Below are 27,238 nucleotides of genomic sequence, written 5' to 3' on the forward strand. Positions count from 1 at the left end.
CATAATTAATAAAATTTGTTCAGTTTGGTTAAAAAAAGAAAGTGACAAATATTATTGTTTCGAATGAATTAATGGATGACTTCTGAGCTTGAAAAGTGTTTCATTAATTGCAATGAAAAGAAATGATCCAGACATTATCGTTTGTGCTCTTGGGCAGGAATCTGAATTGAAGAAAAAGAAGAGTACAAAAGCGACTATATTTGTTGTAAATTAAAATAATTTATATATATATATATATAATATCCAAGTAAATACGTGCAAAAAAAGTTGAAAATGTAATCGTAGCTGCCTTTTGATCTGTTAATCGTGTATTTTAATGTTATTCTTTATATAGCTGGCGTGATTATATTCCCGTTGATATCTCTTTTGCTTGCATGATTGGGGAGATTCGTGTTTGATAATTGGTTCTTTTTACTTTTTGGTCAATAATAATATTGAAAATCACGTAACTAGCATGATATGAGAGAGCCAATTGCCACCGTCTTAAGAAACTATCGATCGAATTGTCGTTTTCCATGTTGTTAATCCATCCTACTTTGCACTCCTGACAACAACTATGCCTCTATATATCGATAACTTTCTACTGTCGGCACCATAACTGACATTCATTCTCTCTCTATATATTAATTATTATAAGATATTGAAATATCTGCTTATGTAATGAGTCTCTTTTTACATTGCTTGCCCACGTAAAACCCTTTAAAAATCGATGCATATATATATGCTTGTTAGCTGTAATTATTAACAGGTACCTCTCAATCTGAAAGCAGGCTAGCTAGGGTTGTTGTTAACACCACCTGTTACAGTAACGAGAGCTCTTGAAATCGATCAATGAGGTTCACTCACCAATGGGGGTGCTGGGGACAATTGGGGCCATCACCTTCAATTATCAATGAAAGTTAACATTGGAATGAGAAGGGAGCAAATTGAAGATCATAAAGTCGTACGTAAAATATATCAACCGCAAAGTTTACAATTGAAGCTTGCAGGTTATATATATAGGCTAGAAACAATTAATATTTTATCGAGGAAAATATTTCTTTGCCTGTGTTCAACCAGCAGAATCTGTGTAATTTTATTTAATTGGAATATTCGGACAATGTAATTTTATTCTACAATATAATTCAATCACACATTAATATATCTGAAGTTTATTAACTTTTATAATAATTATTTTAAAAATAATAATGTAAATAATTTATGATTAATTAATTATGTGAAAAACATTATAACACCAATGCATAAAAATTAAACCCGTAGTTAATTTCACCAAAATAGAAATATTTGTTAAAAACTATTTTATTAACTTTTAACATTTTTTTAAAAATGGCACTTCATATAATTTCTTTTTAAGATCATATGTATGTTTTTATGGCAAGAAATAATACTCATAAGATTATTATTAGCAAAACACTCCCTCTAATTATTTAAATTCTTTTATGTAAAATTCATTTCGTTTAATAGAAATATTTAAAAATAAAAATAACATTATAAAATAGTTTTTTTTAACATGATGATAAATTACTTAAAATAAATTAAAATATAAACAAGTTATTAAAATGCAAATATAATTATCAAATTTTAGGTTATGACCACAGATATATCCTTTTATATAATTTCATACTTATCAACTAATTCAGCAATTAATTTTGAAATAGCATTTGTGGATACCTATATGTTCATCAACACCTAGAGAACAAGAAATAAGAGAAAAATAGTAGATATAATAAATGATATAATATAATAACAGAACAAAGATTAAGAAATGTCATATATATATATATATATATATATATATATATATATATATATATATCAGGAGAGATGAAATTACATCATATAATTTTACAAAAATTACACCCATTCTTAACCGTTGATTTCATTCTAATTTAAGGCCAATCCCCATTCTAATTTTAATCAAAGCTCTCCAGTAGAACTTCCCTGTAATTTCAATTTTGCTTTGCAACCTCGTTACCCACTCATTGCCTTTCCCAATATCTCTCTAATATAGCAGAATTTTACACAGGATGTACACAAGCTTATGATAAACGCTTTGTTTCATCCAACTCAGACTAAAATCCATTTAATGCACCATAAGCTTAACAAAGCCTAACTCCCAAGATTTATAACTAAAAATCTGAAACTGGATACATTCAAATCAGATCTTGCACCCTCTTCTCAATTTTATGGTCGGAACGAGAGAAATTGTATGGTTGGGATCTTTGCAGGCGGAATGAATAGCTGGAACGATAAAAATTCGCAAACAAAGAGGTGTGCAAAAGAGGCCTGAGATTAAAGGAAAACTGGAAAAGGGAGAACTGGTCAACAAGTCTGCAACGTGCACAAAATTGAAATTAGAGGAAGAGTGATGATTAAAATTAGAATTGGGGGGTCAAGTGAGAGAGAGTTTAATAATTTTATTATTAGCGTTAGATTAGAACGATATCTACGGTTAAAGATAAATGTAACTTTTGGAGATATATTCATGTATCATTACTCTTAAATTTTTCAAACACTTTTAATTGAATTAACTTGTTAACTTTCAAGTTTCAACTAGTTTATTCCAAAAAATTTATTTTATACACCTCAAATTCTACGCCCAATAGACATCATGTCCATCGTTTTTTAATCACATCAGCCATTTTATCTATTCCTTTCTATTTTCTTATCTTACTCCCAAAAGGGGATTTTCACTCTCCTATGGGTGTCCAAGCAGCAAAAATAAAATGTTACAACAGATTTTTTATTTTTACAGATTACAACAGATAATTAGTACATGACAAATGATTAATATTTAATAGAAATGAAATTCAATACACACTAAAGATGTAGTCATTCTTGCGGTACAGCATCAACTTGGCCACTTCTGTCAGTGACTTTCTGGGCGTCCGGGAGATCTTTAATCGCCTGCAAAAGAATGAACCAATTCCTTGAATCAAGTGTCAATAAAATGGAAGAGACGACTGAGGACGTTAATAGTTTGAAATCAAGATAAGGCTAACAATTATCGTATGGTGTGGGTATTTACTATTTAGTCAAATACGAAAAGAAAATAAGAGGTAAAATTTTAAAATCAAATTATGCACCTTAATATTCGAAGCTTTTAAAAAATTGAGGTATATAAGTTGATTTTATATTATGAGAAAACTTTAACTTATTTTATCTTCTAATAGTTGTTGAAAAGTTTGTCTACACTAAGATTTAGTATTTACCTGATAAAGACACCAAGAAGCAAAAGCATCTGTTGCAGCATACTCTAGTTGCTCCTTTGACAAAACAGGAGCCTCCCAATTTCCCAGTCTTATTTTGTTGGGCTTTTTAAGCTGCAAGCATAACAAACTTGGTAAATATCCAACCAAGATAGTTCTTCACCTTTTTTTAAGAAGGCGGTTGAAACATCTCCCTGTCCCCTTCACATTTTCCCCTTCTCTCCAGGGACAAGAAATAAAAAAGGTTATGAAAAGACGTTGATGATCAAGTAGTCATAGAAAATTACATACCGATTATTTCTACGTTGTGTTTGTAGGAATACAGATGATCTAATGAGGATAAAATGAACGACAGGAAAAAAAGAGTTTATTACTTATGGCATCTACTTTTGTCATTTTCTATTTCCTACATTTAAATAACTTCTGTTGGTTTAACAGGACCTTTCTCTTTCTCCCTTCGAACATCTTACAACAGTACAACTAACTCCTATTGAAAAGGAAAATAATTAATGGTTTATTCAGAGTTGATTTTTGGCATAAGTGCCATAATGCACGTGGTGAATTTTCCATTATTGTTTTCTTGAAAAAAAATTCTTATTCAACTACTACTAGTCAGTAATTAAAGCTATTTATGGAAAAAAAATACAACATTTGTAATTGGATACTAATTTAGGAATGCAACAAAAAATGTATATGTGAAATCGAATAATGCATTGATTTAGTGAGAGCAGAGGACGAGCCATTTTCCTTTAGGCAAATTCAACACCCAACAAAGATCCATTTTTCAGAATCTACCATATGAAAATTTGAGAAAGGGTGAGGTGGTGAGCAGGTCTGGCTCATTCAACTGGCAACAGTTTTCCAGTTAACCAGCCAGTTGGAAAGGCACCAGACTTTTTGATGTGCCATGCCATCAGGTGTCAGATGAAGAAGGCTGGAACAGTTGAATCACGGTGTCCATGTCTGGTCTGGGTTATAAGACAGTTGGATTCAAATCATACCTGTTTTGATAGAAGTTTTTCAGTCAACGATGCAAGACCCCACTTATGATCTCCACCAAGCTTTTGATTAGCATGAAAAGAAAGATCCGTCACACCTTTAACAGATATGTTATAATCTCTAAAAACCTTCACAGCATCACCATCAATCCCAGCTCCAACCTTGTGCACATCAAACGTTGTATTAACACTTAAGATAATTGATTAGTTCACATAGACACAAAAGAAAAAACAAGAAAAAAAAATCAGCTTAACAGAAATAAAAACCTTCAAGACTGTGGGATCTTCAAGCAAAAGCTGTAAATTTTGAGGGATTCCAGAATGAATTAGATGTAGAACATGACAATGTCTAGTGTCACCACATATCTGCATCACTGCTACCTTTCCGGGAGGAACACCTATAAAAGTTTTATACAATAATGATTCAGTAATATAAGTTATGACAATCTTTCTTTTTCTTAAGAATTAGTGTTTTATAGGGGCAAAAGGGAAGGCTCTTTTGCTGCAGAAAAGTAGGAAATTGATCTCTCACCATAGGTGAACAAAGCATTTACAGAAAATCCATAAACTATGAAGAGTAAAGAGCCAAACAATTAGCTGGAATTAGAACTTTAATCCCCCGGCCTCAAATACTCAAAACCATGTCTTTACCTTCATCCACATTGCAATTTGCAACACAAAATAGAGAGGCTCTGCGTCCCAGGAATTTTGAAATTCTTCATCAAGACAGTCCACCTGATTCTAGACTTGAAGCATTCTATTCTATATAATATAAAAATATAAATTCAAAGACCTAAACTAGTTGGATAACAACTGGCATAATTTCTTGCTTACGTAACCAATATCGGAAAGAAAATACTCAACAATATAAATATAAAGAGTGTGTTTGGTTTGTATTTTCATTTTCTGTTTTCATTTTTTGAAAACTGTTTTCATTTTGAAAAGATTAGAATTCTGAAAACATGTTTGATTTAACTTCTTGTTTTCTGCTTTCAAGAAATAAAAACACTGAAAATGTATTTTTAAAAGGAAATGTATTTTTAAATTTGCTTAAAATTAAAATTCCTTGCCATTGCGTTTTCATTTGATCGAAAATGAAGTTCCTGGTTTCAACTGAAAATAAGATATTATTGTTTTCAATTTTTTATTTGTTTGGAAAAATATTTTTACTGGAAATGAAAACAAAAATCCAACCAAACGCATTTTCATCACCATTTTCTATTTGTAGTGAAAATAAAAACAGAAAACAACCAAACCAATCAGGCCTGATCACTTTCTCTTCCATCTCATTTCCACCCCCATTTTCTTCCTGTCTCTCTCCTCCTTTTCCATTTCATCACTAATCACTTTATCTTCCTACCTTTTCTTCTTCTTATCTTTCTCCTTTCCACCCCAATTTGCCTCAAAATGGGGTGGGCATTTATCATTACTCTATCAAATACGTATCAATATTGTTACCGTATAACCTAAATGCAGAAATTGTAATAGGCCAAACACTATCAGGTAAGTGGTATGCCATAATCAGCTATTGAAAAAGAAGGAGAAGAAGCTGAACTGACCTTTTCTGAAGGTGGGTTTCCACTCAATGTCAAATCCAATTGCAGTTTGCATCATGTCGGTCGTTTTTTCTTGGAGAATTTGTAAGAGCTTTGTTGCAGCTTTCTCTACAGCATCAAAAGTCCTGCTATAAGAAATTTGACCACTAAACTTCATTACAGGCAATGTCATTCTTGAATCGCCTGTGCAAGATGAAAAATGAAAAATTAGAGGAAATGTATAGTGAATAGCAGAATTGAGTGATTATTAGTGCATTGGAAAGGGTAAAATAGAATGGGGGTGAGGAAAAAGAAGAGAACATGGACGGGGATGGGGCGAGAAAGAAGAAGCGTTTGGGTGTTGAAGAGCGATAAGCGATTTGGGCAAGCGACGACGAGGAGTGTGAGTGTGATCGTTGAATGGACGTTTTTTGTTATTGGAAAGAGAGGCATCGATGGCTTCCAGGTCATCCTCCGTCAAAGGCTCGCAATCGCAGACGAATGAGGCAAGTCGCGTAAAACCACCCTCCTCCTCCTTCTCCATCTTCGGAATGGAGGGAAATAAAGGAAAGGACCCACTTTTTATATAATTGTTGAGGTGGAAAAGCAAGCCTGGCTAGTCCATTTTGGCCTATCTCCCTACTTGATTTGAACCTAAATTTTTCTATTAGTACCAAAGGAATTGAGTTTATAAAATAAGCTAACAATAATAATATATATGTATTTATATTTTTGGAAAACAATAAAAACTTTTAAAATATACATAGTAGCAAACTTAAGCTTAAACACCTAATAGCATTCACATAAATTTTTTAAAAAAATCATAGTGGCCCGCACAAAAGCAAACCCATCCCACCTTTCCAAGTTGAACTACCTAACTTGTCCCATCATTTTTGAGTTAGCCCATCAAACTAAACCAATTATGTCATTCCTAGACATGGACATATACCTTAACCTACACCAAATTCAGACCAAGCTTTTAGAAATTAAACCATGTCAATATTTCTATAAGAAATTACTTAATTAAAAAAAGACTAGATTTAATACAAATAATAACTTTCTAGTATTATTATGGGTGTCATCCTAAAAGTCTCCATTACCATATTCACCTCCTCATTTCCTAAGTTGAAGTCCTTCGCCTTTTGTCCATAACTAACTACCTTTAGCTTGTGATGAGTGACATTGTGCATGTTTGATTCTCTATCTAACATGCTTCTGCACGAATTCCAAAACAAATATGACTGTTCAACGCACAAAGGAATGGTATGGATGCTTTTGCCAATGTCCATTTGCATCAACAAGTGGTTACACAAACATAGTCATTGATGATTGCACTGGTTGAGGAACAAGAGTGAGAGTTGCCTTGGGAAAGGTGAAGGGTGTTTTCGGAAAGAAAAAAAACAAAAAAGGCAGAAGGTGGTAGTCCTAGCAATTTGAGAGGTGTGTTTGTGTTTGGTGAAGAGGCCCATCTGAGCCCAAAAGTGATAAATTGTTTATAGTGAGTTGAGTTGAGTTATTGGTAATCAAAAGTAAAAAAAAAAGAGCGGGCGTGGACGAGAATTGAGAGCAGAGTATGAGGGAGTGAGAGTGAAGAAGATGAGTACTGTTGATAAAATGTTGATCAAGGGCATCCGGAGCTTCGACCCGGAGAACAAGAACGTCATCACCTTCTTCAAGCCCTTAACCCTAATCGTTGGCCCCAATGGTGCTGGCAAGACAGTAAGCATTCATTCATTTCATTTCATTTCATTTTCTCTATCAATCATCCCTGTACTTACTTGTGCACAGACCATCATTGAGTGCTTGAAGCTTTCCTGCACCGGCGAGTTGCCACCTAACGCTAGGTCTGGCCACAGCTTCATCCACGACCCAAAGGTTGCGGGGGAAACCGAAACAAAGGGTCAGATTAAGCTCCGTTTCAAAACGGCCGCCGGTAAAGACGTGGTCTGCGTAAGGTCCTTTCAGCTCACACAGAAGGCCTCCAAGATGGAATACAAGGCTATCGAAAGTGTGCTTCAAACTATTAATCCTCACACTGGCGAGAAAGTTTGCCTCAGCTATCGATGCGCTGACATGGATAAAGAGATTCCTGCCCTCATGGGCGTCTCCAAGGCCATTCTCGAAAATGTTATATTCGTTCATCAAGATGAAGCCAACTGGCCTCTCCAGGATCCTTCTACCTTAAAGAAAAAGTTCGACGATATCTTTTCCGCTACCAGGTAGCTTCATTTCTTCATCCCCTGCCCTTGTTACTTTTTACTCACTCAATACATGCTTTTAGATACACCAAGGCACTCGAAGTTATAAAGAAACTTCACAAGGAGCAGGCTCAAGAGATTAAGACTTACAAGCTCAAACTGGAAAATCTTCAGACTCTCAAAGATGCTGCTTACAAGGTAGCTACCTCTACCTCGCTTTCCTCTTCCCTATAAATCATTAAAAAAACAATATCTAATTATTTCATTTTGTTTTCTTATTATAGCTTCGGGAAAGCATTGCACAGGATCAAGAGAAAACAGAGTCTGCAGAATGTCAACTGCAACAGTTGGATGGCAGCATTCAAGAATTGGATCATAAAATTCATCACACGGAGGAAACATTGAAATATTTGCGGAAGCTGCAGGAGCAGATATCAACTAAAACTGCTCAACGAAGCATCCTGTTTAAGGAACAACAGAAACAATATCTAGCTCTCACTGAGGAGATTGAAGGTGTGTAAGTGTTGAACATGGTATACGTTTTACCAGTTTTAAATTCTTTATCTCTTTCTATATTGTTAATAGTTTCAATCCTAATTGATTTACACAGATATGCCCCGTTTAATATATATGTAAGTTTCTAATGCTTTTTTCTGCATATTATATTTGATTAGACACCGATGAAGAGTTGATGGAATGGAAGACCAAGTTTGAAGAAAGGATTGCAAGTTTAGAAACAAAAATAAGCAGGTTGGAAAGAGAAACGGAGGACATTGACTGTACAAGTTCTACCCTTAAGGAGACCATTGCTGAATCCATCGAAGTGATTGCCAAGCTACAAGCTGAAGCAGAAGTAAATGAATTGATACACAAGCTGCCTATACTGACATCTAGTATTGCAGGACATTGTTGTAATTTTCTCTCTAATTTGAACTGCAGGCTCACATGTCATTCAAGAATGAACGTGATTCCTCCATTCACAATCTTTTCACTACATATAACTTGGGATCTCTTCCAAAGTCACCTTTCAGTGCTGAGGTTGCTTTAAACCTCACTAATCGTGTAAAATCAAGGTTGGAAGATCTTGAGAAGGACCTGGATGATAAAAAGGTGATTTTTCTGTTCTCTCTTTCTGGTTTATGTGTGAGTATGTTTACTTTTAGGTGCCTGTGCTAGGAGGCAAATTGAGAAGTTGAAGAATTTTCAAGGGTGATTTCTCGCTGTTACTTAATATTTGGGATAAAGGATCTTCTTGTTTTCTTCGTGGTATTCAATTGGCAGTATAGTAGAGGGTTTCTTTGCTGGATATATCAAGAGATTTGTATGCTTTGCTCACTTGATTTTTCCTTTAGCAAGGATGTTGTTTGTATGCTCCTGTACTTCTTTCTTTCTGACATCCACTCTATACTGTAGTGAATTTTTTTTCTTATTTAAAGAATGTGCTTGTCTAAATTTTTCAAAATTTTAAATTATTTTCACCATATCAAAAATAAGAAAACAACTTGATTATTAACTCTTTTTTTTGCTTCTTATGTGCAGAAGGCAAATGACAATGAAATCAAGATGGCATTTGATTGCTACATGAATGCAAATGACCGTTTGAAACATACTGAGGCTAAAATAAAGGCTATGACAGGGAGCAAGGTTTGGTGTTTCATTTCAATGCACAAATTTCTTGTCTATTTATCTTGTACGATGTTAGTACCTTGTTATGTATGCAGAGTGGCATTTCGAAGCGTATTGAAGAGAAGAAAAATGAGCTTGATTCACTTGAACTTCAAATATCTGATGAAAACTTCTCTCAATTAGATGAAAGAGAAAGAAATTTGGTAAGGGTAGCCTGCTCTTTGGTGATGTTTTGTAATTTATATATAACCTTTATTTTAGACATGTGGCAAATATGAATAGCATAATTTTGAGTAATGCTGGCAGGAAAATGAGGTTAAGAGGAAGGCAAGCCAACTCGACGAAAGACAATTTGAACCAAATAAATGTGAAGTGGAAAAGGAGATATATAGTGTAGATCAAAAGATTAAGGCTGTCAGTCGAGAGAAGGATATCATGGTTTCTGATTCACAGGACAGAGTTAAGCTATCTTATAAGAAGGGAGAGTTGGAAAGTCAGAAGAAGAAACATAAAAAGATGTAGATCCATTTTCTTTTTATCTCCTTTGCTTTTGGCTTTTTGTTTTCAAAATTATATATTTAGAAGTTGGTGATCATCTGTTTATTCTTTACAGAATTGATGAACAAAAGGACAAAATAAGAAAGGTGCTGAAAGGGAGGGTTCCTCTTGATAAGGATGTGAAGAAGGAAATTATGCAAGCATTAAGGTTTGGGAAATCTTTTCTTTCATTGTTTGCATCTAACTTGTAGTTGTCGTCCTATCTCCTATCTCTTGAATTTGGACTGAACCTAACTCAATCACAAAAGTTAAATCATAAGGTAAGGATTATTGAAAACTTTTTAAGCTCTACGGTGGCCATATCATATCTATAGTCGATGTGAGATCTCAGTACACACTCCTCATGCCCAAAATTGAACATGTACGTGGAGATTATAGGACTGATTATTTTACTCCCTCCGTTCCAGATTATATGACGTTTTGGAGAAAAAAAATTGTTCCAAAATATATGTCGTTTTGCAAAACCAATGCTGCATTAAATATTTTTTCCATGACTACCCTTAATCAATACATAGTGGGAGTAGTGTATAGGAAGAGTAAATTAGTCATTAATTAGAGAGATAAAGGGTATATTAGGAAGTTACTTAATGTTTTCTTTGAAATTCAATAAATTAATTGCATTCCTTAATACTTGTACCAAAACCTTAAACTTCATATAATCTAGAACGGAGAGAATATATTGCACTAAGAATGCCACTGTGGTGTTGATTGCTCAGCAAAGTTTGTGGAACTAAATTCATTTTTTTGACATTTGAGGATGAGCCAATATCAGATTTATAATATTGTTGAAATGACAACTGTGAGTGAAAAAATCCCACATTAGGTTAAAGTGCAAAGTAGATCATATATTATCTTGTATTTATGTTTTTTTTTTGTGGTTCAGGGCTGTTGGAGCTGAATTTGATGACCTGAATGCAAAGTACCGTGAAGCTGAGAAGGAAGTCAATGTGTTGCAGGTGAAAATACAAGAAGTTAATAGTAACCTATCCAAACACCACAAGGATTTGGAATGTAAGTGCTGTATATCATTCAAAGAAGTTGCATATAAATATTGTAGTTTATGAGTGAAATCAATGTTTCGTGTTCTGCATTTGTAATGTTGCAATGGTTCACAGGTAATTTACTTGTGTAGTTGACACATCAAAAGATTTTTATTTTCTTTTAAAATATCGCCCCCCCCCCCCCCCCCCCCCCCCCATATTGTGTGGCACTCTTTTTAATTAAGTCTATTTCAATTTAGTCCTTTATAACAATCATTTTCAATTTACTGCTTACTGTTTTTTGTTTTATAATACTGTCTATAGTCTATTAGAGTTATATTAGTGTAGGGATCTAATTATAATTAGATCACTAATAGTATATTTTTGGTCCCTATATATGTAACACTCATTTTTCATTTGTTTATTGTACTTCACTATAACTCCATACCAATTTCATTGTTATAACAGGGATGAATTTGAAAAATTGTTGTACATGCATCAAATTGAAAATATGCATATGTATATGGACAAAAAATATATCTAAACCTTTCTCTGGAATAACTACAGTTTTTAGTTTTAGGATTGTATGTTTTTTACATTCTCTAGGTACATAGTTTTTCAAGAACAAATAAAATTGCTGGATGCTGCTTCATGTATGGTATTACTTTAGTAATAAAGAAGTTTGATGATGTCAAATACAGTCATATAATAATAAAAAAACCCTAAATCATACATCATAATGGAATCAACACACAAAACCCCTATTGATCCCTAACATAGAATATTCATTTAATCATCATATCAAGGAGATCAATGCATTCAATTACCATCTCAAGCATATCAATAATTATGGGGAAAAGGGGAACACATTTGGGGATGCATACAAAGCCATCAATGCAGTTATGGGGAGGGGGAAACATGCAAGGGAATGCACTCACCTGGATATAGTTGACAACTCCCCTAACAGGGTGCCTAGGTTGTCCATTCTGCGTTTCTCCTCTTCTCCCTTATCTATTTCCTCCTCTCCTTTCCTTTCCCACGACGTGTGCATTATGAGGGTGTGGATGTGGCTCGGGGTTTATGAACTGTCGCCATTTATTGGGCCATAGCGGCCCTTCGCCCCTTTCTTTTAAAAATCCATCTCTCTTTTAACTGAAGCCCATGTGTTAAGCTATTAACTAAATCCTTCCTAATTATTAGAATACCCCTTTTTATAATAAGACTAACTTTGTGGGATGTTACACAAATCATCTACGTTGAGTTTTTTAAAAGTTTGGGTTTGTAGGTTCTAATGTCTACGTGAATTTTTTTAGTGCTTTTGAAAGCCACACGGTTCTGCATATCAATAATATGATAATAGTGTGCCATAAATAGAAATAGGCAAATAGCCATTCCATAGTTTAGCATTTTGTATGTGTCTCTTATTCCCAATTGATATTTTTATATCTTTATGCTGCTTCTCCTTTGCCCAGTAGTCTAGTGTGCTTTTTTTCTTCTGCCATGCTGAATTACTGAACACAGTTTTGCACCATTTATAAATAATTTTCTTGCAGCAAGAAAGAGATATATTGAATCTAAGCTTCAGTCTTTGGACCAGCAATGTTCTGGAATTGATTCTTATCTCAAAGTTTTAGAGTCTGCCAAGGAGAAAAGAGATGTCCAAAGAAGGTCAATTTGTGCCAGACATTCATGACGTCATCTTTGTGACCATATCAAAGTGTTGTTTGTGTTGTCACTAGGTACTGGTCTCATGTACTAATACTTTGTCTGGTGATTGCTTGCAGCAAATATAATATTGCTGATGGTATGCGGCAAATGTTTGATCCTTTTGAAAGGGTTGCAAGAGCTAATCATGTTTGCCCTTGCTGTGAGCGTCCTTTTTCTCCAGAAGAAGAAGACAGTTTTGTCAAAAAGGTTGGTACATTTCACATCATATTATAATATACTGATATTATCTATTGGTTTTGAGCAAGCACTTTATATCCTTTTGAATTGTTTTTTTTTTCTTTTCTAATGACAGCAAAGAGTGAAGGCTACCAGTTCAGCTGGACATATGAAAGTTCTCGCCGTAGAATCCTCAAATGCAGAGTCTCATTTTCAGCAATTGGACAAGCTTCGTATGCTTTATGAAGAATATGTTAAACTTGGCAAGGAAACAATCCCTAATTCCGAAAAGGAACTTCAGCAACTTAAAGAAGAGATGGATGACAAATCTCAGGCTCTTGATGATGTAATTATCATAATTTCTTTTAAGTAGAAAGTTGAATCCCTCCATACTTGTTACTTCCTTTCTTGAATGTTTGCTTTGTGGATAATGATGATTATTATTTTTTTTATCAATTGTTTAGTATTATCTATTTCCCCCCTTTTGCTTGGTGTTAACTTGTTTTAGATTACACAACTACTGCAACTGTCAGGTTTTAGGCGTTTTAGCACAAGTAAAATCTGACAAGGATTTGGTTGAGACATTGGTGCAACCTGTTGAAAATGCTGACCGGATTTTCCAAGAAATTCAAGCTTTACAAAAGCAAGTTGAGGATTTAGAAGATAAGCATAATTTTCGAGCACAGGGAGTGAGGACTCTAGAAGAGATTCAATTGGAGCTTAACACATTGCAGAGCACGAAGTAAATAGCTTAAGATAGTTTCTACTTTATACTAACATGAACAATTTCACAATCTAGATCTATCAAGATAAATTGATTCTTTCATCTCAGCATCATCTCCTATTCCCTAAGTGCACTTATTTACTATGAGTTTTTGTTTTATGTTTCTTATTCCTATAATTATTTCCATGCATATCTTGGTTACAAGGGAGAATTTGCAATCTGAATTGGATCGGTTGAAGGATGAACAGAGGTATATGGAGAAGGATCTATCAAGTATTCAAATGCGGTGGCACACTGTAAGGGAGGAAAAAACAAAGGCAACTAACATATTGCAAGGTGTTAAAAGATTAGAAGAAGAATTGGAACGTTTAACTGAAGAAAAGACCCAAGTTGATCTCGACGAGAAGGTGTATAATTATCTCATACATTGATGGATACTTAATTTTGAGTTATAGGCATGTGTAATTGCTTTTTTACCCCTTTCCGTGTATGAGAGTACCTTATACACATTCTATATATTTTATCTTCAAATTCAATGTGTTGTATCTTTGTCTATATAGAATAAAGAAATTAAACAGCTACTCCCCCACCCCACCCACCCACTAAAGGAATTGCCTGTTTTTCAAAATTCTCAAGCTTACTGATTGATTCATACACTTGTTTTTAGTTCATTTTCAGACTTAACATGATCTGTTTGTGTTTATTTACAAAAATAAAAAATAACAATTTAGACACCCTTTATTTCAAAATTCTTTACATCAATCAAAATTGCCAAATTTATGAACTGATTACTTTGTTGCTACTATTTTAAAAATGCTCTAGTTTTTTTGTCTTTCTTTACCATGTCCAAATGCATAGTATCACCCAAAATTTTGGTATTTGCAGCATTTGGCAGATGCTCTTGGACCTTTATCCAAGGAGACAGACAAATTACTTGCTAACCATAATGAACTGAAAATTAGACTCGAGCGTGAGTATGAGGACCTGGCTGAACAGAAGAGAAGTTATCAACAAGAAGCTCAAGCACTTTTTAAAATGAATTCTAAGATCAAAACGTAAGCTTATTTGCTTGAAAAATGTTAGCTTTTAAGACTCCGAATTTCTTTAACATATGTTTCGTTTGATCAGGTATTCTGATTTAAAGAAAGGAGACAGGCTAAAGGAACTGCAGGAAAAGAAATCTTCATCAGAATCTCAACTTCAAAGTTTTGATACAAGGAAGCAGGAAATTTTAGCTGAACTAAACAAAAGTAAAGATTTGATGCGAGGTCAAGATCAACTAAAAAGAAATATTGAGGACAACTTAAATTACCGGAAAACAAAGGCTGAAGTAGATGAGCTAGCACATGAAATTGAAACAATGGAAGAAAATATATTGAAGGCTGGTAGGATTTCCACAGTTGAAACTGAACTCCAGAAACTATCACAGGAGAGGGAGAGACTTCTTTCAGAGGTATTTTCAAATCCTGAATCATACATCTATGCTTGCAATCTTAATTAGTTTAGCCAATTATCATTTCTATGTTCACATCTTCGATAGTTATATACTATTCCTTCTAGTGTAGAACTGACACACCTTATTTTTCTCTTTTTGGTTATATACCGGTGCCTTGGTGATAGTTAAACAGGTGCCGTGGAACAATGTCTGTTTACCAAAGCAATATTTCCAAAAATAAGGTTGATCTTAAGCAGGCTCAATACAAGGACATAGATAAGCGATACTTTGACCAACTTATCCAGCTTAAGGTGTAATCACCTGTGATACCAATACCATATTTGTATGCTTTCTTTAATTCTCTGTTTTATGTTGTTGACAATTCAACTTTTCTTTGCAGACAACTGAAATGGCCAACAAGGATCTAGACAGATACTACAGTGCACTTGATAAGTGAGTTTCTTTAAAATTCAGTAATGTTCAACATTACATCAAGTTTGTATGGCTTGAGTGATATTGCTTCTTCAGTCCAAACCAAGGAATCCCTTAAATATGATTCAAAATGGATCCTATTCTATCGTTGATCAGAGATTTATTTCTATATGAAAAATATGAATCAGAGTTTGAAGAAAAGACAGGGGGGGGGGGGGGGGGGTCCTTGACCTCTGTTATCTGATAGTCATGGTTTTGCAATGCATAACTAATTGAATAAGATAACTTCTTACCTCATAAGGCCATTTCTCTCTTGTACTTCAAAAGCTGACGCATGTAACCACCTCATTTTGCATTGCGAGGTGCTGAGGTTACTTGGCAGCTTTGGTATAAGCTGTTTGGGTAATGCTGGATATTTCTGTTATTTGCTATAATTATATTATGTGCATTTACTTGCTCAATTGTATGTTATATGTGTTGGGAATGCAAATGCACATGCTTTATTCTTCCTGACATGGAAAATAGAAGGGTTACACTTTAGGTCCCTTAGCATTAATATTTGAAATTTAATCTCATTAAACATTTAGCTTTAATTATATGATAATGCAGAACCCCATAGTTTTTGAATTGGGTGCAATCAAGTTCCCTTCTCTAATTGGCATTAACATGGCGCCCTTTGCTTATGCGGCATTATGAAATGCCATTTTGACCTTAGTAAAGTCAAAAGGCCACATTAGCAAAAGCAACATGAAGTCTGCATCTGGTTGATTGGGAGCTCCACTTAATCAACTGGAAAACTATCAGAATAACATTGTTGCAATTGAACAAGGGGGAGCCAACAACACCAAACTATAATAAACCAAGGAGACTAAAAAATATAATTAGGTCATCAAGGCAGGGAAATGCATGTCTTTCAAGAAGTTCATGAAATCAGTTTCCTCATTTTCTGTGTTTAGTTCTTGTTGCAAGCTAATTATCACGCCTGAAATACAATTACAAATTATGAAATGAAAGCATATTAAACTGTCTACTTCTAGTTTCCAAGCAATAATCAATATGGTTACACTTGTTAACAAATTAGATACTTATGTATCAAATTACTGATCATAATCTGCATTTGATTTTTGTTCATTTGTGACTTTTTATGATTCATCTTTCAGAGCACTGATGCGCTTCCACACAATGAAAATGGAAGAAATCAACAAAATTATAAGGGAATTGTGGCAGCAAACCTATAGAGGACAAGATATAGACTACATCAGTATTCATTCAGACTCCGAAGGTGCAGGGACCCGTTCCTACAGTTACAAGGTTTGACATATCGTATTGAAACACCAATTCCTTGAGAAGCTGTCTAATATCCTCATAAAATCTTTGAAATATTGTTCTTGTGCATTCCATACAGGTTCTCATGCAGACTGGTGATGCAGAGTTGGAGATGAGAGGAAGATGTAGTGCAGGTCAGAAGGTATGTTATCACCGAGGGAATTGCTATGTGCCTATGTCTAGTATTCCTTTTTTTTAAAATAAAAATAAAAATAATAAACAAATAAGCTTGACTTAATTGTGAGGTTCCAGGTTCTGGCCTCTCTTATCATACGGTTGGCTTTAGCTGAAACGTTTTGTCTCAATTGTGGAATACTTGCACTGGACGAACCTACCACAAATTTGGATGGACCAAATGCTGAAAGTCTAGCTGCAGCTCTCGTAAGGTGTGAATAGATTGTCGCCTAGTTCTGATTAAATTTTCATGCCTCCATTCCTAATTATAAGATCCTTTCAACTAATTCACACCTCTTAAGAAAATTAGTTAATTTATTTAATTACATTAAATTTGTCAATTATTTATACAATCGTTCTAAAAAATTTTTTTTATCTCTCTATCCACTTAATTACTTCTCATTAATATTTGGAGATAGAATAATTTAGTAAGGATATATAGGAAAAAAAATTTAATGTGTCTAAAAATTAGAAAGAAGTCTTATAAAAAATGACAAACAAATTTCTGAAAATGATGTTATAATTAAGGACGGATGAGTGAATTAATTTTGTATTAATGTGCTGTTATCTTCTTTATAATGCAGGATCATGGAGGACAGGAAAGGGCAGGAAAATTTTCAGCTAATTGTAATCACTCATGATGAGCGTTTTGCTCAACTGATAGGGCAGCGCCAGCATGCAGAGAGATATTATCGTGTCGCCAAAGATGACCAGTAAGAACGACGATAATTACAGTTTCATTTTGTTTTCATGTCAATATCGCATAAGAAAAGAAATTCTGTTTACTTAACTTCTCCGTCTCACATTTTCAGTCAGCACAGTATAATCGAAAGCCAGGAGATATTTGACTGAAGGAAGGATTTTATATTCGAAATTGCTTGTTGGTGTTACCAGTACCGACTGGCGGAATTGAAAAACCAGACATCCCTCGAGTCATTTATGCTAACTGCTGTCGATATAGGATATCGTAGGTGGGGTCGTCCTAGTAAATTAAAAGGTTTAAACACTTGACTGCAATTTTCACATTTTGATAAGCATTTCATTTATGACCTGCTGCAGTTGCAATGAAAGATCTGTACGTAGAAAACAACGGTTTTCTGTTTACTGGTAGAAGATTTATTGCATTGTATGGATGATCTCAGTCATTGTGAAAAAATGAGGCCTGTAAATCAGGATACTGATATGAAAATTAAAAAAAAATTATTATTTTTCATAGGGATATTATTTTTGTATAGCAATTCATTGAAGTAACTTGAAATGAACAAAAGCTTTCTCCAGCTTCGAATGGTAAGCATAATATTTGATTTTGTTATTAAGAAAATATATTATGTAAGGAAAACAAAACAAGACAAATGAACTTAAAATTGAATCGAAAAACCAAGCTAGCCTGTGACACCAGAAAACAAAAGATTGCGCAAGACATTTTGAAGCTAGTCCTTGTACTTCAACTCAGATACAAGGAAGCCAGGCATATTGTTGTCAACATCAGCTTTGAGCTCTTCAATGGCCCTATTGTTGAAATCCTTCAAAAGTTTGCCATACTCCTTCTGGATGTCCAGTGTGAAAATCAGTGCACGATGAAGGAACTCTCTGATCTGCTCAAAGTCCTTATCAACCAAGCCCCTAGAAGTCAGCTATATACCGGAGCATTACTGACACTTCTCCTTCTCAATCAGCTCTTGGATTTCTGGGTCCACCGTCACCTGTTTAACTATCACCGCTTCCGACCTTCACTTCACTTAACAGTTAACACAACACAAACCAAACAACTGATAGTGCACTGTGCTTTCTGATCTGATCTGCCCTTTAAACCCAATTCCCCATTCCCTACCATATGCTAATGGACCATTCTACCCCTTTTTCTGCTATATTTTCGTTTTACTTTACTGTTAGATGTGACTCATGCGAGGTGGTTTAATGAAAATGAAAGATACAAAGAAAAAAAAGAAGGAAAAAAGTATGCTGTATGCGCAAATTAAATGAAAGAGAATTGTCCACGTGTCTAAAGGTGTTAAGTACAACTACTACATAGAGGTTGATTTGTAAGTAATAATACACTAGTACTTCACAAAAGACCAACCCTGCCCTGCCCATAAATATAATTGTCTCATTCCCATTTGCTTGACTGCAAATTTATTTCTGTAAGCTGTGGTCGGGTTAGAAAAATTCTGACGTGTAACTGAAAACTGTGGTTAAGCTTCTTTCTTTGTTCTCACTTCTCTTCTCTCCGGTGTAGTGTAGTTGGTGGTTTATCGTCAATTGGGTTGGTGAGGGTCGCATGGTCATTTTATTGTATTGCTAGATCATATCATCATGCAACTTATAAAGACATTATCACGTTAAACGTTACTCTAGCGTAGTTTTGCTCGTGGCATTACGAGTTGTATATCATATCATTACTAAGTGATAATAAATATTATTTTAAAAAATAAAATTTATGAAAGTAATTTAAATGTCTTCATTTTATATCCGTGTTCATTTTTTTTAATCTGTTTTGGCTACATTCCAAAATTGTGAGTAATTTGTTAACTATGGTATTGAGTTGCTGAAACTTTGATGCTTGTATTATAAATATCTTATCAATATACTTGACATTATATCTTGCTAATTCTAAGAAAAATGATGTAATGAAAAGAAACTTGTTCATATATTTAAAGAGTGAATAGACAATTTAGTCTCTGAGATTGTACCTATTTTGCATATTAGTTCCTAACTTAATATTAAATTCAAAATAGTCCTTATCTTTGCATAAGTGTTGCAAAATAGTTCTTCCATTAAATTTTAAAGTAACGCCGTTAGTGAGGTCAATTTTAGTGCCACGTGGACTATCCACGTGGCACTAAAAGATGATGTGGCATGACACGTGGACGTGCCTGATGCCACGTCATTTGATAATAACAAAATGAGTAAATAGGCAATTTAGTCCCTGACTTTGTACCCTTGTTGCATATTAGTCCCTAACTTAATGAAAAATTCAAAATAGTCCCTATTTTTTACATAACTATTGCAAAATAGTCCTTCCGTTAAATTTTAAAGTAATGTTGTTAGTAAGGTCAATTTTAGTATCACGCCATTTGATGATGATAGAATGAGTGACTTCTTCAAATTTGATGATTTTGAACCAATTGAGGCATATATACGAAAAAGAACTCACACACACTTACACAAATAAAAAGAACCAAAAATCCACAACAACAACCTTATCTCTGTAGCTGTCAACACCAATGGGCGAGGTTTGCATAACCATTCTCTTTTCCTCTTTTTTTTTCTTCAATTACCATCAATGTATCATTCTGGGTTCTGATTTTTTTGTGTGTTTTGAATAGGAAGAGAAAAAACCAGAGGAAAACAAAGTGGAGGAGAAAAAAGCAAATGAAGAAGAAAAGAAAGAAGAAGAGAAAAAACCAGAGGAATCAAAAGATGACAAGGAATCCAAGGAGGAATCTGCACTGCCAGAAATCGTGTTAGGCACAACCTTTGCAATGCATTGACACTTTAAGCATGATTTCTAGCATCTTTTAAGTTAGGGACTATTTTGCAACACTTATGCAAAAGATAGGGACTATTTTGAATTTTTCATTAAGTTAGGGACTAATATGCAACAGGGGTACAAAGTCAGGGACTAAATTACCTATTTACTCATTTTGTTATCATCAAATGACGTGGCATCAGGCACGTCCACGTGTCATGCCACGTCATCCTTTAGTGCCACGTGGATAATCCACGTGACACTAAAATTGACCTCACTAACGGCGTTATTTTAAAATTTAACGGAAGGACTATTTTGCAACACTTATGCAAAGATAGAGACTATTTTGAATTTAATATTAAGTTAGGGACTAATATGCAAAATAGGTACAATCTTAGGGACTAAATTGCCTATTCACTCTATATTTAAATATCGATCAAATTGATTGAGTTTATAATACCAATTAGAAAATTATGAATGAGAGTGTTTAGGAAGAACCATTTTTTATTCATTTTGGCTAAATACAAACATAGATGAATTACATTTCATATTGTGGATTTATTTGGGTAAATATAAGTGAACCATGTATTATATGATTAAGTTCACGTGCCAATTTTCTTTTTACATTCTATTTGCCTAAATTGAGTGGTTATAATACATGTTTTATGAAATCACTTTGACTAAGCCCGTGCAATGTCTGAGATTATGAGTAATTATATGTTTAAAAATTAACCAAATTGATTGGCGTTTATATATAATGTGTGTTAGAAAATTATGAATTACAGTATTTGGAACCATTTTTTTTATTCATTTTCGTTACATTGCAAAAATGTATGTAAATTAGTGAATGACTTGGATGAAGTAAGCATGTCGTTCGTGAACTATGGTATTAAGTTGTTGAAACTCATGTTTGCATTGTAAAAATTGTCAAAACTCATTATTATTAAACTTTTACTTAAAATTACTTGCGGTAAAAGAAAATGTACAAATGGTTAATTGTTTCCATAATAACGAAAATGTATAAGGTTATTGAATAAATTATTTGTTAAATTTAATAGTGTATTTATTGAAGCAAATTGTATTACACTTTTGTTGAAGTGTCTTTTATGGCTTTTATATAAGAACTAAGAAATGCAATATATTTTCTGGTTAGTTATGAAATTTTTCATTGTAACCTTTATATATATATATATATATATATATATATACTCTACAATAAATACATACTAGTTCTTTTTCTTATTCACTTCCATGGTAAATATATAATTTAATTTAAAATTAGATGAAAAGTAAGAGCTAAATTGAAAAACAAATGTTATCTTAAATTTTAAAAATATACTCCCTCTTGGTCTTAATTATATGAAAAAAAATGCATGTATGTTGGTCCAGTAAATAAATAAATCTAAATTAATTTTACTTTTTAAAAGGTAGTATTAAATAATATTAGTAAAATTAAATAATATTAACTAATAAAAGGTAGTATAACAAAAAAGTTTACTTTTTAAAGAGATTAGTAAAATTAAATAATATTAACTAATTTTTTTAACTTTCATAAATCATTGTTATTATTTATATTCCATACCGAAAAAAGTAAAAGAATAATATTTTTTTAAAAAAAGAGAAAATTAAAAAGAAATGGAGTAAGTAGTAATCAAATTTTAAAATTTTTACCATCGTTAATTTACCAGATCACCGACAAGACAAATATAAAGAGCTGGGGCTACCATTTTCACAGGTCCAACGTTTGGCAGCTAAGCCCCATGCCTTTTTAATTTCAACGTTCTTGCTTTGCTTTTCGGCTGTCCTCCATTTCTGTGCCCCGTTTACTTCAACATTCACAGAAAATATTTTAGTTTTATATTTAAAATTATAAAACAAAAATCACCTGTAAATTACATTATGTGAAATAAAAATATATAATTAAGCTTAGACGATTTTTTTTTATCAAGTATGCAACACCCACCTATAGAACACAGTCTTCGTGGGTTCATTTCATTGTATATTCCAATTTCCAAGCATATATTCAGATCCTCTAAGTATGAATTTTGAAAATATAACATTACCGGTATATGTTTAGACTAAAGTTTGTGAACTTAAATTTGGATTAAATTTAAGTTTATAAATTAAGTTTGTAAAAATATCTCAAGTCTTATTTTTATTAATCTGAGTTTTTAAATAAAAATTTATTCTCAAACATTCTTTTTAAGGATAATCAAACATAATGATTTTAAATTGATTTTCCTCTCAAACGTAATTTTAAAACACTTCCATTAAAAATTTAAACATACTCTTAGGATCCTTTTGGTTTAGAGGAATGAGAAAGGTATTAAAATAAACTGAGATGAAAAAATATAAAATATTTGAATTACAGTACGTAGAGTATAAAGGTGTAAGATGTACACTAATTTTTTTTTAAACTTTCATCTCAAATGCAATCAAGTTTTAAGTCCCATTTAACCAAATATTACCTTAATGTCAAACAAGATCCAAATGATCCTGGATTCATGTCCGTCTAAAATTTGAGATACTTGAAAATATATTAAGCAAGTTTCAAATGACATTATTTAATAAGGTCTTGAATTTGAGACCCTTAAAAATATACTAAAGGTAATTAATCAAATTTTCTTTGAGAATAAGTGGTATGGAATGTAACATGGTGGCAAAACGGAAAAATGATATGGGGTGGTGGAACTGGAGCTTGCTTCACGGGTATTTTATTTTGTCAATCTGAGACCCACCAACCGCGGAGTCATGATCAGAGGTTGCTGAGTGTTGAGGTTTCAATTGTGGCTCTCAACAAAACACCACTGCTGTGACAAATATAGTATTAGTAGGCGAGACAACCACGTAGCATTAAAAAACACACAAATAACACCTCATAATTAAAGACATAAACTCTCTGTTTGTGTACTGCTAGATGTAAAATAAAATATATATAAAATCTGAGATATTTATCCAATTTATACCATTTTTAAAAATAATATCAGGGATATTTAATTAAAGTACAGTAACATATATGTGTAAACATAAACATAATGAACAAAATTAAAAGAAGTATGAAACACTGCATCCAGAAAAGAAAAAGGTTGACAATGAAACACATGCACACAAGAAAGCAAAGGTAAGACGAACAAGAAGATTTATTAATTATTCCTAAAGCACACATAAATAATCTCTGTTAGATACTGGCGGCGGTGGAGGTTTTCTATACAGCAGCTGTATATATGTATAGTTCATCAAGACAGGCCTTTGCGATCGGGTGTAACGTTACTATACAGCTTTGAGCTTTTCCACGCTATTTTTTGTTTCTTGGGCAAGCTTTTGGAAACTAAATTATTTTTGTTTTAAATAAATGTTATCAATTTTTGTTAAGTTATATGGGATAAAGAAGACATAAACGGATAGTCATACACAAATGTGTTTGAGCCTTTTTAATATGAAAAATACATGTATTTTAGTCAAAATAAAAAATAAATAATGATATCATATCTCAACATAATCTCAAAGGAAAAAAAAAAGAATGATAGCACAGTTTATGTACTTTAATTTGGAGGTTGGAATGTCTTACTAGTCCAGAGAACTAGAGCCCAGAGGTGGATACACTACTTTTAAAGCATTAATTAAACCAACATTTTAAAAGTATAATAAATATATTTTTAAGAAAATACTTTTTATTTGTTTAGATTAATCATTTATGTAAAAAAAAAAAAGAAGAAAAAAGAGTGATAAGATTAATGTGCTAAGTTGCATAAATCAGTCCTAGTAACTTGATAGACAAGACAGATAGAGTTAAAATTACAAAAAGTGACTCAACTTAATTGTCCAGTTTGAGTTGTTTGACATGCATGCACACAAAACATCAACAAACATTTGAATGAGCAGAAATCCATATAGAGGTTTAATTTGGTTAAGATAAGTAGGAAAATGAGGATCTAAATAAAATTTTAGTGATGGTACTAGTAGCATTAAACGATCATGTAATATTGCCATGGCATGCATAAGTAACAATAAGAAATGATTACACGTATACGTAGACACGAAATAAGATGAGATGAATTGATTTGACTTGGTGCAGAAGAGGAGATGGAGCGAATCAGCATCGTCCATTTGGAGTGAGTGGAAGCTATTTAAAGGCATATTCTGAGACTGGCAGACTTGGTAACGATCGAGCTTTGGAGATGGCGTTGTTGGTTGAGAAAACAAGCAGCGGAAGAGAGTACAATGACGCAAGCAGATTTCGGAAGATTAAAATCGTTTGAACTTGAATGTCATCGAGTCGGATCCGGAATAGTTGGCAGATCTACAGTTCCCCTCGCATAATGTTACGGATTCAATATTCAAACAATAATGTGACCATAGCCCTTGTCAGTAAGAAGATTAAAATGAACTGTCAGAAATATTTGATACTGCACGTGTTGTTTGTTACTATATATGCATCTAATAATCTATTATACACTTTAATCCTCTGGCCCTCCAATACAATTCGTTTTTCTTATAAAAAAAATCTATAGTTGTCACCTATGAAGCACGGACACTTCAGCTCCTTACTGTATTCGATGTCTGACACGCGTCAGTGTCTAACACCGACACGACACCCGCACTACGTTCTATATTTTGGACATTACAGGTGTCCACGTGTCCGTGTCCGTGTCGTGTCCGGTGTTCGTATCGGTGTTGGTGCTTTATAGGTTGCCACTATACAAAGTGAAGTTATTCTTTGCAGGGTCAAAGATCTAAAAACCCAAAATAATAAGCTAGAATCAAAATGGAAAAGAGAGAGAGACAAGAAAATCCACCATTTTTCGCCTGCTCCAAAGTCCCAGCTTTCCACTTCTTTTTCCACATTTAATCCTTTTATATCATCAAAGTCCCAGCTGATTGTTACATAAGGATACTTGATGCTTCAATTTTGGTTGAACCGGGTATCCTTCCGCCAAAACCCAAGAACTTATCCTGTGTATGATCAGATTGGATTCATCTCTCTCAACAAATACTTTTTCATACACACGGATAAAAAAAAAGCAAAAATTGATCACAATTTTATAAGCAACTTAGAGATATATTATTAAAATAATAGTTAAGAACACAATAAAACTTTTTTTCTTCCGATAGTACACATAAAGCATTCATGTACCTTATATTCTCGTCTGAATGAAAATAATTTTATATGATAATTATTTATCTCCACTTTATTACTACCTTCGTTCCTGTATATAAAAACAAATATTTAATTCATCAAGATTAATGAAAATAGTTAAATTAGTTTATTTTAATTAATATTATAATATTTAATTTTTTTTCTAAAATACCCATAAAATTGGTTCAGGTGATAATTAGATATAACAAAAATATTGGTAATCCAAGGAAAAAGATTCAACCAATGAGTATGAGTTATATTGTTAATAACTCAATAAATACACTTATTAGTAAAATTCATAATAAATTAGATGTATAAAAGAAAATTAATAATTAATACATTTGAAAGTAATCATAGGAAAAATACTATCATTTATTTCTTATATAAAGAATCAGAGGTAGTATTTAACATTCCTTCTACTTTATTCATATAAGGGTTGGTAAGTAAGTTGTTGGTGAAAAGGGCCGTTGTGGAACCCAAGGCAGGTTCGTTTACGCCAGACACAAAAAATAAAAAGAAAATGAATCAGCTTCCATAATATTCGCTCTAATTTTTTTACATCACTAATAGGCCTTCTTATTTTGTGCAAAGAGGCGAAGAGGGTTAGTTATTTTGGATTCGGAAATTGGCATTGAAAGAAAAATAAAGGTACGAGAAAGAAAGTGGTTTTAATGATGACAGTAGCAAAAATGATGCTATAATTTGGGTCCAGCAGATGCAGGCACTGATGCATATATAGCCCATTAGCCCCTTCTTTATAAGTGGCGCCGTTTGAACACTCCCCACCTCCCCCCAAAGAAAAAGTGGCGCCTACCATTCATTAGTCATTACCAATAGGCAATAATCCAGTGATCATCATAACTGAACTGCAATTACAACTTAGAAGCTTCAATGCGATCCACCCAACCCAACGCGTTTCACAACCAAAATTCAGCTTTACACTGTTATTGAGCAAAGTCAAGGTTTTCATACTAAGCCTTTTTAGCCTTGGCACATTTCATATTATTCCTAACTAACTCCCTTCACCATTAACATTAATCTAATTACGCCACATGGAACTCCTTCAATTCATACAAATACAGTTGGGCCTAGGGTAGGATCCCATGAAAATCTCATAAGTGACCAAGCATGACACGGAAGAAAGAGTTGAGTAAATGTGAATAATTTTCAGAACTTGCTCAACATCTTTCAAACTTTCACACGACCTACCATCATTTCAGGCAAACTTTTCCCACCATCAAGTGGATAATATGATCCCCTTTATAAAATTATTTACAACGATGTTACCATTTTAAACAAACAGACAGCAATAGATTAATAAACACATACAGGCAACGGGTGGATAATATAATGCTATAGAAACTAATTTTGATATAATGACACAAGAAATAATATAGATGATGATAAAAAGACATCACCATTTTCTTAACCACAACCCATTTATGTGTTTGACACCCCATTTAATAACATTATCTCTCAGTTTCTTATTATTCTAAGCCCACAACCTCAGCCTGACTATACCCATTAGCAATATCATCCAACTTTATGATATT

General features: G+C 33.3%; 2 protein-coding genes across 2 annotated transcripts; one reads left to right on the plus strand and one right to left on the minus strand.

The window, feature by feature from the left end:
* Positions 1–2,596: 2,596 nt before the first annotated feature.
* LOC114395216 (Werner Syndrome-like exonuclease) lies at positions 2,597–6,379 on the minus strand. Its single transcript, XM_028356935.1, has 6 exons — positions 6,064–6,379; positions 5,767–5,946; positions 4,475–4,605; positions 4,211–4,369; positions 3,213–3,323; positions 2,597–2,907 (listed from the first exon to the last, which is right to left on the minus strand). The coding sequence occupies exons 1-6, from the start codon at positions 6,284–6,286 to the stop codon at positions 2,833–2,835; spliced, it is 879 nt and encodes a 292-aa protein (XP_028212736.1). The 5' UTR covers positions 6,287–6,379; the 3' UTR covers positions 2,597–2,832.
* An 878-nt stretch (positions 6,380–7,257) lies between these two features.
* On the plus strand, positions 7,258–18,298 carry LOC114395596 (DNA repair protein RAD50). Its single transcript, XM_028357419.1, has 25 exons — positions 7,258–7,461; positions 7,531–7,961; positions 8,024–8,138; positions 8,225–8,453; positions 8,615–8,793; positions 8,880–9,050; positions 9,480–9,584; positions 9,662–9,769; positions 9,873–10,084; positions 10,180–10,272; positions 11,008–11,135; positions 12,658–12,772; positions 12,889–13,018; positions 13,125–13,334; positions 13,522–13,730; positions 13,918–14,119; positions 14,598–14,767; positions 14,841–15,165; positions 15,333–15,458; positions 15,548–15,600; positions 16,740–16,890; positions 16,985–17,047; positions 17,158–17,291; positions 17,664–17,792; positions 17,892–18,298. Exons 1-25 carry the CDS (start codon positions 7,339–7,341, stop codon positions 17,929–17,931), a joined length of 3,951 nt encoding a protein of 1,316 aa, XP_028213220.1. The 5' UTR covers positions 7,258–7,338; the 3' UTR covers positions 17,932–18,298.
* The last annotated feature ends 8,940 nt before the right edge of the window (positions 18,299–27,238 follow it).

Source organism: Glycine soja, chromosome 18 (genome assembly GCF_004193775.1).
Source record: "Glycine soja cultivar W05 chromosome 18, ASM419377v2, whole genome shotgun sequence".
NCBI classification, from domain to species: Eukaryota; Viridiplantae; Streptophyta; class Magnoliopsida; order Fabales; family Fabaceae; genus Glycine; species Glycine soja.